The sequence below is a fragment of the Leiobunum rupestre genome, chromosome 2, assembly GCF_980474605.1.
Source record: "Leiobunum rupestre chromosome 2, qqLeiRupe1.1.hap1, whole genome shotgun sequence".
Classification (NCBI taxonomy): Eukaryota; Metazoa; Arthropoda; class Arachnida; order Opiliones; family Sclerosomatidae; genus Leiobunum; species Leiobunum rupestre.
Window position 1 is genome coordinate 24,495,545 of NC_143385.1, and position 18,017 is coordinate 24,513,561.

At 34.6% G+C, this 18,017-nt stretch overlaps 1 protein-coding gene across 1 annotated transcript; it reads left to right on the top strand.

The window, feature by feature from the left end:
* The first annotated feature begins 640 nt into the window (after positions 1-640).
* On the top strand, positions 641-6,584 carry LOC149956615 (uncharacterized). The gene is made up of 5 exons (XM_090164718.1): positions 641-707; positions 2,578-2,713; positions 4,179-4,327; positions 5,002-5,128; positions 6,215-6,584. Exons 1-5 carry the CDS (start codon positions 659-661, stop codon positions 6,465-6,467), a joined length of 714 nt encoding a protein of 237 aa, XP_090020844.1. The 5' UTR covers positions 641-658; the 3' UTR covers positions 6,468-6,584.
* The last annotated feature ends 11,433 nt before the right edge of the window (positions 6,585-18,017 follow it).

Genomic DNA, 18,017 nt, shown 5'->3' on the forward strand with positions numbered 1-18,017 from the left:
CAGTCCGTCGGTACGTAATGGTCTACGTAGCCATTGCCGAATCAGACTATCATTAAAAAATTTGCATTGGGTGAATAGGAAGTGTCATACTTCTGTTTATTATGTTACCTATGTTATTACTAATAAACGGTTTTAGAAACTCTTGGAAATGACCCTTGTAGACGTTCCCGTAAATGTCATTTTGGTGAGTTGGTGAAACTATCTATTGTTTCTCCCGAAACATGTTTGAAGAAATTATTGGGTTCCTGAGAAGGTTTCAAGTGATTAACATTAGCAATATAGGAAAATAATTAATTATCTCTAAAAGATACTTTTTATACTTATCAGTGAAAGATAAATTATATGCTTTTGGTACAGACCAATCACTAGCAAAGATGCCAAAATTCAAATCCTCGAAAGAGCTTGACACAATTGCATTCTTGCTGTCAAATCGTGGACTCTTTCGAAATGATTGAGATCCCAATCTTCTAACTGAGAGTATCCCGTTAAAACCACTTTTATTTAATCAAATTTGACTCGAGTGCGCGAAATTTTGATTTCTACGAAATGTTTAAAGGTCGTCGAGAATTCTTATAAAAAGAGCCGGTTCTTTTGAGTTGCAGTCTAGTCGAAATCAAGGCGCCAACTCGGCATCGACACTAAGTTTTATTTCGAAAATATGCGTGCGTTTAGTGCTCAATTTGCGTTCGTTTTAGTACTCGCAACAAGTAAGAAACTTTTTTGTTCTTTTTCTCTATTGGGTTGTTTAAATAGTATCAGATGTGTATAAGACACCACGTACTAAAAAAGTATCCTTCTAGGCTATTTAAAAAAAAGCGCACCAAATTTCAATAGGCGCGTATTTACAGGAAAATTGCAAAAAATTTACCGAACGATGTAAAATGTAAAGATTTATTTTCGTTATGTGTACTTAATTATAAATCGTATTTTACCGACTTAATGGTTTTAGGAAGTTAGCCTAAGAATGTAATAAGAAAATAGCTTTATTAGGCTATCCAACTCACGTCGTCAGTTTTCTAACAGCTTTCCAGTTGGGTCCTCTGGAGTATACAAATAAAAATACTTATTTAAATATATAAATTTGCTAAAAAGGGAAACACACAGGTACAATTTTAAATAAGTCAGAACAACAAAAATTAAGCTATTACACGGAATATATATAAATATATAAATGTGCTAAAAAGAAAACATACAGAGATAATTTGAAATAAACCAGTACAGCAAAAATTAAACTATAACAGTGTCTTGGAGTAAATTTAAGATGGACGTACGGAATTGATTGAAAGTAGTAGAGCTGTCAATAATCGCGCGAGAAAGTTCATTACACAGTTCAATCGCGTCGGAGAACTTCTGTTTTAGGGGAACCAATGAGATGCAGGACCGATTTCATTTATTTAGGGGGAAGGAGGTTACAATTAGAGCGTGAGGGGGATAAAGTAATTCTCCCTCAGCAGAAATAAATACATTCTTGGTTGGTATTTACATAATGTATAACATTATTACCTAAGTGTGACACTTCTTCACATGCAAAAGTTTTACTGAGAGCTATTCACAAGATAGACTGCATTACGGGCTTCGTCGCCGTTTTGGGTCCGCTTGCTAACGCGTCACACGTAGCCTTTGACAGCGCCTCGCTAGGGGGAGATTTTCTTCTTGTGATAACGTCACTCCGTTACTAGGTCTCAATAAAATATTCCCCAAAGTGACAAACTTATATAATATTATTATAGACTTATGGTATTAAGTATAGGTAGATGAATATTTATGTCAAGTGTTTATTATATACTTTTGCTATAGCTAATTGCGTATAAGCAAGAAAAAAAATGGTTATAATACGATAGTATTTGAAAGTGGAGCTAATTATATCACCAGTAGAGGCTATATGTTATATGCTTCTGGTTTAAGTTACATTTAGTTCCTTTAAAAACTCCCGCAATACACAACTTTCTCGCGGTGAGGGGGGGGGGGGGGAACACTCCAGGAATCATGAAAACCGAGGCTATAGTTGGGGCTGCATATTCTGAATTTACTTAAATACCTTCTTGGTAATACTAAGTCATTTCTTTCGGATTAAGTGCTAAAATATTCTGATGTACTACACCTTATTTTTACTTAAGACCATTTCGTTAAAATCCGACAATCAAATACTTAGAATATTGTCAGCTGAAGAATAAGTTGCATAGTTATTGTTTGTTAGGTTTTGGTTGAATATAGTAAAAATGTTTTTGCTTAGGTTTGTTTTACTATCAGGGATGCCCAAAATTTCAATTTAAATGATCGCTATTTTGAAGGTTGAGAGAGCTATTTTCAAGGTCAAAATCTCCATGTACTAATGATTGTCCATTTGGGCACCCCTAGTTTCAAGGGCATATCCCGTATTTCATTTCGGATTAGGCTTAAACCCTGCACCCCTTTTTGACCTTAAATCGGCTTAAGTTTTGCATCCGTTTGATCCATTTCGGAGGTGTTTGAGCCACCAAATCCTAATTACGCCCAATGCCTGATATATTTTAAAAATATAGAATTACGAGTAACACTTTCTTTTCTTCAATTTAATTTTCTTCTGGAAATTTACAGTATCACCATTACTGGGTCAAGAACCAGATGCTTGTGACTCAATGAAATTGGACGGTTGCGGCTCTAAATTGTATTCGTTAATTCTGAATCCACTCAGCATTCCAAGCAACAGACAAGAACTGACCGATTTATGCAAGTAATGTATCGTCCATAATGTGTTTATGTGACTTTTTCTGCTGACACGGGAGGGAAATAGGAACCCACCAGTTCCTGAAACTCAAATTATCATACCACAGCCAAAAAGTTATCGATCTCTTAAAAAAATTATCGTATGCCTAAAAACTGGCGGTAGATTTAAACTGGGTGTGAATTAGTGACGTTAAACTTGTGAAATCAAAATGTTTAATAACACTTAAAGTTCAACCGATTGAAAACTTCGCAGTTTTAACTAGTTTTCAAACAATTAAAAAAATTATCGTACATTATCGTACGCGTGAGCTAAGTTATCCAAAAATGGGTACTATATAGTAGGCCATTGAAAATATCGTACGTCCCAAGAATTAACTCGAAATTATCAACGTGTACGATAATTATTGTACGTCTGGCAACGCTGAACCCGCGTGTGCCTCAATCGCGTCAGAAGACGTCAGCATCCTAAGTTTTCAATCGGTCGAACTTTAAGTGTTATTAAACATTCTGATTTCACAAGTTTAACGTCACTATTTCACCCACAATTTAAATCTACCGCCAGTTTTCAGGCATACGATAATATTTTTAAGAGATCGATAAGTTTTTGGCTGTGGTAGGAGAGCAATGAGATACCGGGCTGATTTGGGGAAGGAGCTTACTGCTAGAGCGTGTAGGGGATTTGGAGCAACGATTCAAATCGTCTGCACATTCCCCCGACAATAGAACGAAATACACTCTGCTTATGCCGAGAGCATGGCATACTCCTGTAATCCCAAGCTTCTGGGAGGCAGAGTTTTTGGATGGCCGTTTGAGTACGACCACCGAACCCCCAACGGAATACTTCCACCACGGGTGTTCCGCCCCTGTACCCAAGTATCCCTCCGTTGGAGTGGCCTTTACGCATAACTCACCCCTGATTAATCGAATAGCGGTTAGTGGACTGTATTGTCCCATCTACTCTAAAAACCAAAACCAAAAAAAATTATGATTATCGTTTTATTTCCTAAAACTCAAGTTGAATTTAATAACTCGTGGTAATAACAGAAGTATATAAATTATATCATACCCATCTACTGCTATTGTTATTCGCTTGAAACATGTACCTTCAAAGATACCTCATGACTTCTCAAAACACGTATCAATTGTTCAATTCTATATAGATAACCATTTTGAAGGTTGGGATCATCACTTTCCAGGTCAAATTCGTCACAATTATTATAGTTTTTATTCAAAGAGTTCAGATTATTTTCGTAATTAAGATTATTGAGGTCGAGGTCGCCATTTTCAAGTCGCGATCTTCTTAATTATCCGTAGCTATCATTTATTCTAAGATTTTTGGTTAATTTTGAGAAAAAGATTTTGGAGGTCGAGAGCATCACTTACTACAGATCGCTTATTTTCCTTCGATGAATTCTTTCCTCGTAAGAGTGGTGTTATAAAGGTTTGCTAATAATGATTTCCACTATTCGTAGAATCCTGACAGAAGGTGAAGAGTGCGTTCATGACAGCATCCGGGAGTGTCCCACCATATTCCCGTCCTCCGTGTCCGAGAAATACCCAGCGTCCCTCCCAGTGGCCAGGAACTCCATCTGCAGTGGAAGTTCCAAAGACATGACTCTGAGTATTACATTTATTTCAGTAGTTGTAGTAGTAGTGGCTCAAATTTCTAAAGCAAGTGACGGCTCTAGTTTAGTACCGGGATGGTACGATAGATGGAAAAGAATTTATTGGGTTTTCTTTGAAGCCCCCACTTGCTTTAAGTGGAATATCTGTATCTGCTTCTCATATTCTTTGTTTTACACAGATAACATGACAGACAAAATACGTCCACTCTTCGTTTTCTTATCGAAATATTTTAACGGATTTGCTTCTAAATTTAAAAATCGGTCAATCAACTATCGGTTTTATTTTTATTTTTATTTATTTTAGTGTGAACCAGCTAACTACCATCTGCGGATGTTGAAAAAATTTAGGTGTTATGGTTTAGATTATCCACCGCGTTCTATTAATTTTCGCATATAGACACAATTTCATTGTATTATTTCATTTTATAGAAAACTAATTTCGATTGCGCTAAATTCCATTTGTAGTTTTGGCAAACAAGAGACTGAAAGGAAATTACAATAGCCTACGCTAAATTGAATCGTCCCTTTTCGAGTTATAGAATTTGCAGCTTAAATTTCAAATTCACCCCATAATTTTGGTTCATTTGCCTTTGTTATTATTTAATATCAAATAACATTCCATCAAAATAAATTAATGAAATAATTTATGTTTATTTGATATTAATTTCAGAAATGACAAATCACAGTACTTGTTTAAGGGCCTCACTGGGCTCTTCACCCTGCGCCCAGAATTTCATAACCGAGGTAGAAGCTTCGAAGTTAGAGAACAAGCCTGAACAACTCTTGTCTTCTTGTTGGTAATGTCAAAAGAATGCCGGAATTTGTTATTCCTTATTGTTAATGTGAAAAGAAAGTGTGAATCTTGGACGTAATTTCATGTTGGTAATGTGAAAAGAATCATTGAATCTGTGACGTAATTTCATGTTGGTAATGTGAAAAGAATCATTGAATCTGTGACGTAATTTCATGTTGGTAATGTGAAAAGAATCATTGAATCTGTGACGTAATTTCTTGTTGGTAATGTGAAAAGAATCATTGAATCTGTGACTTAATTTCTTGTTGGTAATGTGAAAAGAATCATTGAATCTGTGACGTAATTTCTTGTTGGTAATGTGAAAAGAATCATTGAATCTGTGACGTAATTTCTTGTTGGTAATGTGAAAAGAATCATTGAATCTGTGACGTAATTTCTTTTTGGTAATGTGAAAAGAATCATTGAATCTGTGACGTAATTTCTTGTTGGTAATGTGAAAAGAATCATTGAATCTGTGACGTAATTTCTTTTTGGTAATGTGAAAAGAATCATTGAATCTGTGACGTAATTTCTTGTTGGTAATGTGAAAAGAATCATTGAATCTGTGACGTAATTTCTTGTTGGTAATGTGAAAAGAATCATTGAATCTGTGACGTAATTTCTTGTTGGTAATGTGAAAAGAATCATTGAATCTGTGACGTAATTTCTTGTTGGTAATGTGAAAAGAATCATTGAATCTGTGACGTAATTTCTTGTTGGTAATGTGAAAAGAATCATTGAATCTGTGACTTAATTTCATGTTGGTAATGTGAAAAGAATCATTGAATCTGTGACGTAATTTCTTGTTGGTAATGTGAAAAGAATCATTGAATCTGTGACGTAATTTCTTGTTGGTAATGTGAAAAGAATCATTGAATCTGTGACGTAATTTCTTGTTGGTAATGTGAAAAGAATCATTGAATCTGTGACGTAATTTCTTGTTGGTAATGTGAAAAGAATCATTGAATCTGTGACGTAATTTCTTGTTGGTAATGTGAAAAGAATCATTGAATATTGGTCTTTATTTCTTGTTAGTAATGTTATAGGAGGAGTAACTTAAATTCAATTGATTAATTTTCTGGTTCTGTAGTGCCTACTGGAAAACGCGAAACTGCGTTTACCTCAACGCCAGAAAATCGTGTGGAAAAGACGCTGCGGACTCAATCAGGAAAACTTTGTTGCAATTAGGAGGCTTTCTACGAGAATTATGCGCTCCTAGGATGACCGACCCTAAAGAACAATGCGTTGGAAGGGCGTTTACACCGCTGCCCGAGAACCACAGAAGTGTTAAAAGCCCTTTGCCCGGCTACATTGACGTCATCAGAAACACTCTTGGAGCTTAAAATAGAAATCGCAATGTATTGGCTTAAATATTGTCAACGCTAACCCAAGAAATATGTTAAAAAGATTAGATTTGAACCATAAATGGTTTGCAAAGCGTTTGATCAATTTATATTGTTAGTGCTGTGAAAGTTTTATATTTGTAACTGTAATATTTGAAAATAAATCCAAATTCAAAATATTGAATATAAATAATTAAACGGAATGTTAAGTGTTTTGAAAATTGGGAAACAGCTACCTAAAATTTGTATACGAGTAACTGAAATAAACTGAGCGGTTGTTGATTTAACTAATCACAAATTTAATGATTAATAACTAAATATATATTTACAATCGCGAGCGAATATTATAAAAACAAGCGAGAGCGTGGGGAGTTTTTAGCGGTTTCGAAGACGTCTGAATGTTCAAAATCTTTATCAAACGAACATAGAAATGTGGGAGGGAAAAATTAAGAAACTTCGCCATTTTTATTTTTTTGTTGTACGATTTGTACATGTGTAGATAAGATACAAAAAAATGGCAATCATTTTGAATTGCTTTTTTAGTTGCTTCACATATTTAAAACATTTCCTAATCAAATAAATTTATCATTTCGAACAATTTAGCCATAGAGTAACCCACTCACATAGAGTGGAAGGCTATTAGCGAAACTTTGTTAACACTTTTCATACGCAACGTCTTGTTTTCGAAGTGTGAAATAAACAAGGTGGCCTAAAGTTAATGCACAAAATCTGAACATTTATAATCTAAAATTTTTTAAAATAACACCATCGCTCTTCGGACTATATTTATTAACGCCTCGAAAACAAGGTGGCCCGTTTCGATTAATGTTTCATGCTCTTCCTTAGGGCCATCCGCTCTATGTGAGTAGGTTACTCTATAAATTTAGCGTTCGTTTATTAAAAATTTAAATTTAATTAAAAATGTCTAAAAATTAGGGAAATTAACCCGGGGTTTTTAAACGTCGCGTAACTTTCTTTAGGGCTTAGCTTTTTATTCCCTTTTCATTATGGACTAAGCGACCTATTCGCGTATTTGATCATCCTTTGCAATGCAGTCCTTAGGTGGTTCCTTTTAACTTAACTTTCTACATACGCAGTGAGTGTTTTAGTAGAATTTCATTTGAACGATCCACCTTGGCCACTAAGATGGGAGGGACGTCAGCGGGAAGGGCTCAAGTGTTCCAAATTTGCTTTTAAGGGCCACACCAGCGTTTCAAAACATTCGGCCGGATTTATCACGTCGTAGCAGATACGACCAATCATATTCGGGAAACAAGCGCGTGAAACTGGTTAAATTTAAACGCCGGTTTGTCCCTTTAAGGTGGTAGGAAAAGAAGCTCTCACGTCCTACTCTCTTTAATAGTATATTTTTAGTAGATATTCTTTTACAGATTTATGAGTAGGTTTGTTTAGCCTAGTGATTAGTCGAAGTGACCCTCCGCCTACCTTCAAATTAAAAGGGTCTTCCAACGCCTACGAATAAGAGCTCAAAATGTTTTAAATTGGAGAATAACTGTTAAATTACTTAAGACTCTACTGAAACTTATTACAATAAACATAAAATGAATATTCTGCTAGCCTTAGGAAATGAAAAAGTGAGAAATGGGGATTTTAAAATCAACCAATGCCCCCCGAATTACTAGCCGTAATTTTCAAACACTCTATACTCCCTTTAAATCCTTTGGCGAATGGTCACTCACGCTTTATTTCACTCGACGAAAAACGAACGTTTTCAGTGAAACGTTCAGAAACGTTCACAGTCACCATTTTTTTCACTTGCAAAAAATATTTATAATTGGACTCGATACTTCTATTATACTTCCAGATAGAACTCGATACTTCTATTATACTTCCAGATAGAACTCGATACTTCTATTTTACTTCCAGATAGAACTCGATACTTCTATTTTACTTCCAGATAGAACTCGATACTTCTATTTTACTTCCAGATAGAACTCGATACTTCTATTATACTTCCAGATAGATCTCGATACTTCTATTTTACTTCCAGATAGAACTCGATACTTCTATTATACTTCCAGATAGAACTCGATACTTCTATTATACTTCCAGATAGAACTCGATACTTCTATTTTACTTCCAGATAGAACTCGATACTTCTATTTTACTTCCAGATAGAACTCGATACTTCTATTTTACTTCCAGATAGAACTCGATACTTCTATTATACTTCCAGATAGAACTCGATACTTCTATTTTACTTCCAGATAGATCTCGATACTTCTATTTTACTTCCAGATAGAACTCGATACTTCTATTTTACTTCCAGATAGAACTCGATACTTCTATTTTACTTCCAGATAGAACTCGATACTTCTATTTTACTTCCAGATAGAACTCGATACTTCTATTTTACTTCCAGATAGAACTCGATACTTCTATTATACTTCCAGATAGAACTCGATACTTCTATTATACTTCCAGATAGAACTCGATACTTCTATTTTACTTCCAGATAGAACTCGATACTTCTATTTTACACCCAGATAGAACTCGATACTTCTATTTTACTTCCAGATAGAACTCGATACTTCTATTTTACTTCCAGATAGATCTCGATACTTCTATTTTACTTCCAGATAGAACTCGATACTTCTATTTTACTTCCAGATAGAACTCGATACTTCTATTTTACTTCCAGATAGAACTCGATACTTCTATTTTACTTCCAGATAGAACTCGATACTTCTATTATACTTCCAGATAGAACTCGATACTTCTATTATACTTCCAGATAGAACTCGATACTTCTATTTTACTTCCAGATAGAACTCGATACTTCTATTTTACACCCAGATAGAACTCGATACTTCTATTTTACTTCCAGATAGAACTCGATACTTCTATTTTACTTCCAGATAGAACTCGATACTTCTATTTTACTTCCAGATAGAACTCGATACTTCTATTATACTTCCAGATAGAACTCGATACTTCTATTATACTTCCAGATAGAACTCGATACTTCTATTTTACTTCCAGATAGAACTCGATACTTCTATTTTACACCCAGATAGAACTCGATACTTCTATTTTACTTCCAGATAGAACTCGATACTTCTATTTTACTTCCAGATAGATCTCGATACTTCTATTTTACTTCCAGATAGAACTCGATACTTCTATTTTACTTCCAGATAGAACTCGATACTTCTATTTTACTTCCAGATAGAACTCGATACTTCTATTTTACTTCCAGATAGAACTCGATACTTCTATTTTACTTCCAGATAGAACTCGATACTTCTATTATACTTCCAGATAGAACTCGATACTTCTATTATACTTCCAGATAGAACTCGATACTTCTATTTTACTTCCAGATAGAACTCGATACTTCTATTTTACACCCAGATAGAACTCGATACTTCTATTTTACTTCCAGATAGAACTCGATACTTCTATTTTACTTCCAGATAGATCTCGATACTTCTATTTTACTTCCAGATAGAACTCGATACTTCTATTTTACTTCCAGATAGAACTCGATACTTCTATTTTACTTCCAGATAGAACTCGATACTTCTATTTTACTTCCAGATAGAACTCGATACTTCTATTTTACTTCCAGATAGAACTCGATACTTCTATTTTACTTCCAGATAGAACTCGATACTTCTATTTTACTTCCAGATAGAACTCGATACTTCTATTTTACTTCCAGATAGAACTCGATACTTCTATTATACTTCCAGATAGAACTCGATACTTCTATTATACTTCCAGATAGAACTCGATACTTCTATTATACTTCCAGATAGAACTCGATACTTCTATTTTACTTCCAGATAGAACTCGATACTTCTATTTTACACCCAGATAGAACTCGATACTTCTATTTTACTTCCAGATAGAACTCGATACTTCTATTTTACTTCCAGATAGATCTCGATACTTCTATTTTACTTCCAGATAGAACTCGATACTTCTATTTTACTTCCAGATAGAACTCGATACTTCTATTTTACTTCCAGATAGAACTCGATACTTCTATTTTACTTCCAGATAGAACTCGATACTTCTATTTTACTTCCAGATAGAACTCGATACTTCTATTTTACTTCCAGATAGAACTCGATACTTCTATTTTACTTCCAGATAGAACTCGATACTTCTATTTTACTTCCAGATAGAACTCGATACTTCTATTATACTTCCAGATAGAACTCGATACTTCTATTATACTTCCAGATAGAACTCGATACTTCTATTTTACTTCCAGATAGAACTCGATACTTCTATTTTACTTCCAGATAGAACTCGATACTTCTATTTTACTTCCAGATAGAACTCGATACTTCTATTTTACTTCCAGATAGAACTCGATACTTCTATTTTACTTCCAGATAGAACTCGATACTTCTATTTTACTTCCAGATAGAACTCGATACTTCTATTTTACTTCCAGATAGAACTCGATACTTCTATTATACTTCCAGATAGAACTCGATACTTCTATTATACTTCCAGATAGAACTCGATACTTCTATTTTACTTCCAGATAGATCTCGATACTTCTATTTTACTTCCAGATAGAACTCGATACTTCTATTATACTTCCAGATATGACACTGTACTTCGAATATACTTAATGATAATACATATTTTCCAGATATTATACTCCGCGGCAGCGTAGTATATTTAGAGCTCAGTTTTCCCTCCGCCTTAAAAACCCGCTTAATTGTATAGGATGCTTTTTAAGGCAGCCCAAAACGGGGGAATCCGCGTCACGTCAACTTAACGTGTACACGATCGGGACGGATCCGCGAATCGAAACTTTAAAGTCACCCATTATTTTTTGCTCATGATTATAAAATCAACCACTCGCCCGATTTTAATTTGGAGACCAGATTTGGATTCCTTGGATTTCGTAGCACTGCCCACGATATGCACATTTTCCTATTTAAATAGTTAACACCGTCAAACAATTTAAAACATCGAAACACTGTTAAAAATGTTAAGTCGCCCGTTACTTTTTGCTGGTGATTATAAAATCAACCACTCGCCCGATTTTAATTCTGAGACCATATGTGGATTCCTTGCATTTCGGAGCTCTAGATTCGATATCCACATTTTACTATTTAATTAGTTAACACCGTCAAAAAATGAAGTATTTAAAACATAGAAAATTACGAAGAAAGCGGGAGCCGCGTTCTCCGTATTTTACTTTTTAAACAATCGACCAATCGGAGAGGCCGGTGTAAAGGCGGATGCACACATAGCCTTCGCACACGAAATTTCGCTGGCAAATCGCTTCGCGTCGCGTGACTTAAATAGAATAAAAGTCATGGTGCATGGGCGCGTGCGCGAAAATTGTTGTATTTTTCACTTAATAACTAAGAATTTCGGAATTGTTGTATTTTTCACTTAATATAACTAAGAATTTCGGAATTGCTGTATTTTTCCCTTAATATAAATTGATTATTCATAATGGTGTTTAAATTTATTAGTATTTAAAATTTTAGTTTGAACATATAATCCAATTTTTATACCGCCATCTAGTAACAAAAAATTAACTAAGAATTTTGTAATTGCTATATTTTTCACTTATAATTATTTATAATAGTATTAAATTTCAGTAGTATTTCCAAAATTATTGTTAAAAATATTAAATTACACTCTTTAAACAACAGAATGACGTCATTCTGCTTTCAAATCACAGTCCACTGCTCCTCCAGTTTTTAACACAAAATCTTTGGTCAAATTTTGCCCACAAAGGTATCCATATTTATATTTATTTTCTTCACTACTCATTTTAAAATTTATTATTATTAGTTTATTTTTTGTTGCAGATTACTGCAATAAATAACTTATAAACTAATAATATTAAATTTTAAAATTTGAATGTTAAATGACGTCATTCTGTTGTTCACAGGAGTATTTTTTAATACTATTTCAATTAATTTGACAAATTAATCAACAATAAAAAATTATATATGTCCCTTTAAGGCCGCACCTCTAACGAGCTCTAAACTGTTTTTTCAGTTCGAAGAACTGTTTTTGTTATAATTATAAATATTCTTAATTTTTCCATACATTTTAAACGACATTACAGCAAACTTGAAAGTATTGCACGGTCGAAAACGTAATTTCATATGTAATACCATAGCCAACTAAATTATACAAATGAACTTAAATGTAATATAAAATCGTCTTGAAAAATCGTTTATCACTTTATACCATTCAAAAATAATATTTTCCTCACTCCATGTAGATAATCGAACAGCTGCTCGTCTAGGTAAAGTTTGCGTTGTGAACTCACGTATTAGAATTTTAGAAAGCAAATGTGATTTTAGAAAGTAGGTTGTAATTGGAACGATATTGATACTTTTCTCGAATTTTGTCATCAGTGAATTATAAATATGACTTGAAATAAGTTTCAAGGTTTATTTAAATGCCAGTTTCATAGCTTTTTATCCATTGGTTCGTTCACAAAGTATGTTTAAAGTAGACGAAAATTGTAAGGCGGTGAATCTTGCTTAGCCTTAAGCCCCATTTTCATGCTCGCTGGTAGCGGATAAAAATCGTCCAAATTCGCTTCCGCCACTCACAAGCGTGAAAATAAAGCTAAATATCTGTTTGAAACAGATCGACGCGGAAAGTGAAAAAGTGTATAGCTGAAGCGCATTTTGATGATTTTTACCAGCGAGCATGAAAATGGGGCTTTAAGCCTCGGTTTAACCTAGCACGTATTTTTAAACGGAAATAATGAACCTTCTGGACAGTTTCCGAAATAATTATGGCAATTACCTACCGAGCAAAGAACTCTACCGCTTTTACTATGGGTGGCTTATATTTTCGTACAAATTCATCGGGAATCAGCGCTCTCTCCATAAATTTCTATATAGACATACGCATGAACTTTGATCCCGCCAATTTCGAAAATAAAGCCTACAACTATAAGTTTGATTAGAGACTTTAGAAACTTTAACGTTGATGGTTTTATTAATGAGTTGACAATTGCTTAAATAAAGACTATGATGCATAAATGAGATGTGGCGAAACGCATTCGTCTATGGAATTCTCTGCCAAACACTGTTAAACAGATTAATTCTCTGCCAAACACTGTTAAACAGATTAATTCCCTGCCAATATTTGAAATGGAAATTAAGCGTTATTTAGAATCTTAGAAAATTTATTTTTTATTTTTGTAATTTAATTTAATTGTGACGGACTCCATTGTAAACCAGAGCTTTATTGATCTGAATTGCAATATCCATTAAAAGCTTATTATTATTATTATTATTATTATTATTATAAAATATATCTGTAAATAATTTTTGGGTTTCTTTTAAATTAATTTAATATTGAAAGATGTTAATAAAATATTTTTTTCTAAAAACGGTTTGTTAATTGACTTTAAATCATCGCTACATTGACCATTATCGCCAACGGGAATTATAGTTTATTTTCAACCAAGTAACGCGCGAGCTCGCCCCTAGAGGCACTGCGCGTCAATGGTTGTATACTATTGGACCGAATCCCGTTTGACCGAATCCCATTGAACCGAAAAGTATTTTCCTTTATAGCCCAACATGGCGGGATTTAAATCTGGTTCGTTTTCACTTCGGGTAGGTTAGTTCAGGTTGGGTTAGGTTAGGTTAGGTTAGTTGAGGCTGGGTTAGGTTAGGTTAGGTTAGGTTGGGTTGGGTTAGGTTAGGTTAGGTTAGTTCAGGTTGGGTTGGGTTGGGTTTGGTTGGGTTAGGTTAGGTTAGGTTGGTTTAGGTTAGATATGGTAGGCAACTATTTCACGTCGGGTCTTATCAAGGTTATTTTCCAAAATTAAACCCGGAAAATATCAAATTTCAAGGGAAAAAGGTCTAAAAATACACGTCGGTACGAAATAATAAATATTTAAGGCATAGTTTAGTCCAAATTAGATATACTATCGTCACGTAACCTACGATATATAATTATGTATAACTAACGGTATATTGAATGAAAACTGCGCAAAACACGGTTTTCGGTCGATTGGAATTCGGTTGAATGGTACATTCGGACGAATGGGATTTCGGTCCAATGGTCTACAATCCGCGTCAATCACTCGAACTCTATATTATTTTGCTACTTCAATCTTGGATTGCTTTACTTTACATACCGGTAAATAATTTTATAATATTAAACTTCTTCTTTTTAATAAAATTAATTAAGATCCAAGTCGTTAAGCCTAACGGCCATTATTTTCCAAATCCCGATGGTAACAAACGGAAACGGATTTCAAACGACTTCGGTCGAAAACCAATCGTCTCGTTCTCATTCCCCGAAAATGCACGCGTTACTTTAGAACTATATATCCAAGTAACACGATTAGTAATCCAAGGTGCGACCTTGAACTCCGCGATCTTACAGTTTAAAGTATACAGGCTTGAAGAACACGTATTGAAAAACTAGAGCTTTTTATAATACAGGTTGTTAGGGATAAGAGTACCGAAACTTTATATAGGAATTCTATCGGTCTCAATGAGTAAAAAATGTCTTATAAACATGGGTCCTAAAGTGCTTTGTTTCAGAGATATGGGCTCCCAAAAAACAATCCAAAAAAACGGGACACAGCCTTAAATCTGGCAAACAATATTCTTCCTTGAACCATATGTAACCCAATTTCTCATAAGTATGCAACTATCTCTATTTCATCACTAACGGTTTGTTTCACATATATTGCGTCATCGGTACCCTACGTAATATTTGACGTAATATTTGACGTCATCGAATCCCAAAATTACTAGGATGAATGAAAAGGTTAAAATCTAACGTAGTCCACCTTTTTACTGGTTCGTGGTGAAACAAACCGTTAGTAAAGATTTTTGAATGGAATAAAGGTAAAGTGGCATACTTATGAGTAATTATGATACATATGCTTGAACCAAATTGTTTTCATTAAAATATAAATTGTTTTTCATCCGTGAGGCGAGAAACTTTAATAACATGTGGCAAAAGTTCATTAATGTCCTTTTAGAAGAAAATGAGTTTGAAGACAAATACAAGACATTTCTGACAAGACTGTCTTCCAACTTGGCGGGTACTTGTTCTCGGATCATCATCATTTTAACAGAAAATGTTAAAAAATCATAACTAAAAAGTAGTTATAAACCGAGGTAGTTACCTGTTCTTCCACGTCAAGTTGAATGTTCTGCACTCTCTCCCGAGTTGCCCGCTCTCTCGTAGGCGCCCTTCTACAGCTTCAAAAGTTCGCCTATTCGGTACCCTTCTTAGTGGGTAGTGTTCTTGATACAACCTCCGGGCCACATCTCCTCTTCCTTCGGCTCGTCCGTACATCAAGTGCATATCCGCGTTAGAAAATGTGCCATCAATATCTCAATTGTGGTTGCAAATTAATAAATAAGTTTTCCAAATAACCAGATATTTTATACTGATTAATTTAAAAAAAGTTCCAAATACAAAGTTTAAAAATTGTTTGATGTATGATTGGCAAGTAACCTGGAGAGAGATACAAAGAATATTTCGACTGGTTTTACCAAATAGACGAACGATTGAATCTTTGAACTTCTAACTCAATAAGCGTTCTCGGACGTACCATATTAACCACAGAACGAATTAGACAAACTTCAAAGCATTCTTTTAGAAATCTTATACATTTGTATCTTTTTTTTAATAATTAAAATCACTCGTAACGACAAAATGTTTTTATTTTATTTGGAAACGTGTCAATAAAACTAAAATGGCTTTGTCTTCAGACTCTATTTACTACTAAAAGGACATTAATGAACTTTTGCCACTTGTTATAAAAGTTTCTCGCCTCACGGATAAAAAACCATTGAGTTGGGAATATTAATCTATAGGTCCAATCAAAACGTCGGATTTCAGTATTTCGCGTAACAAGTTTAAAAAAAATAAGAATACTGCCGTCTGCTCCCAAATGACGAGAAAACTTTATCATTCTACCCGTGGCACCGTCTATCTCTTGGAAAATCTTACGCGTTTTCCGGCAAAAAGATTTTTTTTTCAAAAATAATGAATGGCGCCACGGGTCATATGATAACGTTTTCTCGTCATTTTAGAAGAGACGGCAGTACCGGCACATTCCTAATTTCCAAAAACTTGTTTTGCGGGGAGCAGATTTGATTGGATCTCTAGATTAATATTCCTAACTCAATGTAAAAAACAATTAATAGTTTAATGAAAACAATTTGGTTCCAGGAAGAATATTGTTTTCCAGAGTTAAGGCTGTGTCCGGTTTTTTGGGGTAGCTTTTGGGAGCCCATATCTCTCAAACGAAGCACTTTAGGACCCATGTTTATCAGACATTTTTTACTCGTAGAGACCCATAGAATGCATATAGAAAGTTTCGGTACTCTTATCCGTAACACCCTGTATAAGCGTAGTTTTTAAATTGGTCGTTTAAGTCATTATTAAATAAATTTCAGTAGACACCATTTTACATGTATGTATTGAAAGTTGAGTATATTATTGGATCTGTCGGATTGCGCGAAATTGCACAACATAATAAAAGACAGAACTAATTGAAGTTTGATAAATATTATTTATTATTTTCATTAAATTATGGCTTTGTTTTCCTAATAAAGCTTACTTTTCCCTTGGCCTTTTTACTTCTTAGTATTTAAAAAAATATATGTTATTTGTGTAATTATCAAAGCAAAACTGTTATGTTACTTTAAACGTCTAGTAGCCAGTGAACAGATTTTTTACTTGGTCAATATTAAACTAGCGTAGCCATCAACGTTGTGAAATAGCATAAAATCGGAGTAACAGTACGACCTTAGGCCATTACCCCATCCAACTACCAACCCGTTTCTAACCTCTGAGAAAGCGAACAGTTGATTCAATTTGGTTTCAAAACTAGGCCTGCCAACTGCAAGACGGTTAAGATCTGATGCGCTCAAAGAATGTCTTTTATTGGTGTACATGACATTAACGGATCGGCCGTAAGTGCGGTAGATCCAAAAGGAGCCGGCTCTGTCTTTACCGACACACTTGAAGCAATACGTGCTCATGATGTGGTGTTGAATTCCGGTCACGGGGTTGTAAGTATTAACACCCCAATGAAAGAAGTCGTATTTGCTTTCAAGCTCCGAAAATATCTGCTTCGAAACGTATTGGTTCGATTGACCTTCGTATCGTCGTAACATGTCGATCACGTCTCGTTCCAGCTTTTGAGATATGGCATAATCGGGAATGTAATTCTCGTACGTGTAAGCGATGACATCCGCGACGGTTTTGGACATTCTTTGCAGATCCTTGGCGAAATTGTCGATGTCCTCTTTTGATCCTCCGAGAACTCCGACACATTTGATTTTCGCCGAGATGGATCTAATGAGGTAAGCTAAAGCCGGTTTCCCGAATTTATTGTTGTATTCGTTTCTGTTGAAAGAGTACATGTTGGCGAAGCCGAAGTGGTTTATGTTTTGAACTATTTCCAGAAACCATTGCACCAGTTCCGAAGACGGATTTTTTAAACATCTCTTCACTAAGAGATCTTTGGTTAAGTTAGAAGGATGGTTGACGAACCTCCTGATGTCGTGTTCTACGTTGATCAATTTCATCGTGTTT

Excerpts from the sequence above, each read along its gene's own strand:
- LOC149956615 (XM_090164718.1), top strand. The coding sequence starts at position 659 with ATGCGTGCGTTTAGTGCTCAATTTGCGTTCGTTTTAGTACTCGCAACA. Across the intron at positions 708-2,577 it reads CGTTTTAGTACTCGCAACAA|TATCACCATTACTGGGTCAA; the intron begins GTAAGAAACTTT and ends GGAAATTTACAG. Across the intron at positions 2,714-4,178 it reads GAACTGACCGATTTATGCAA|AATCCTGACAGAAGGTGAAG; the intron begins GTAATGTATCGT and ends CACTATTCGTAG.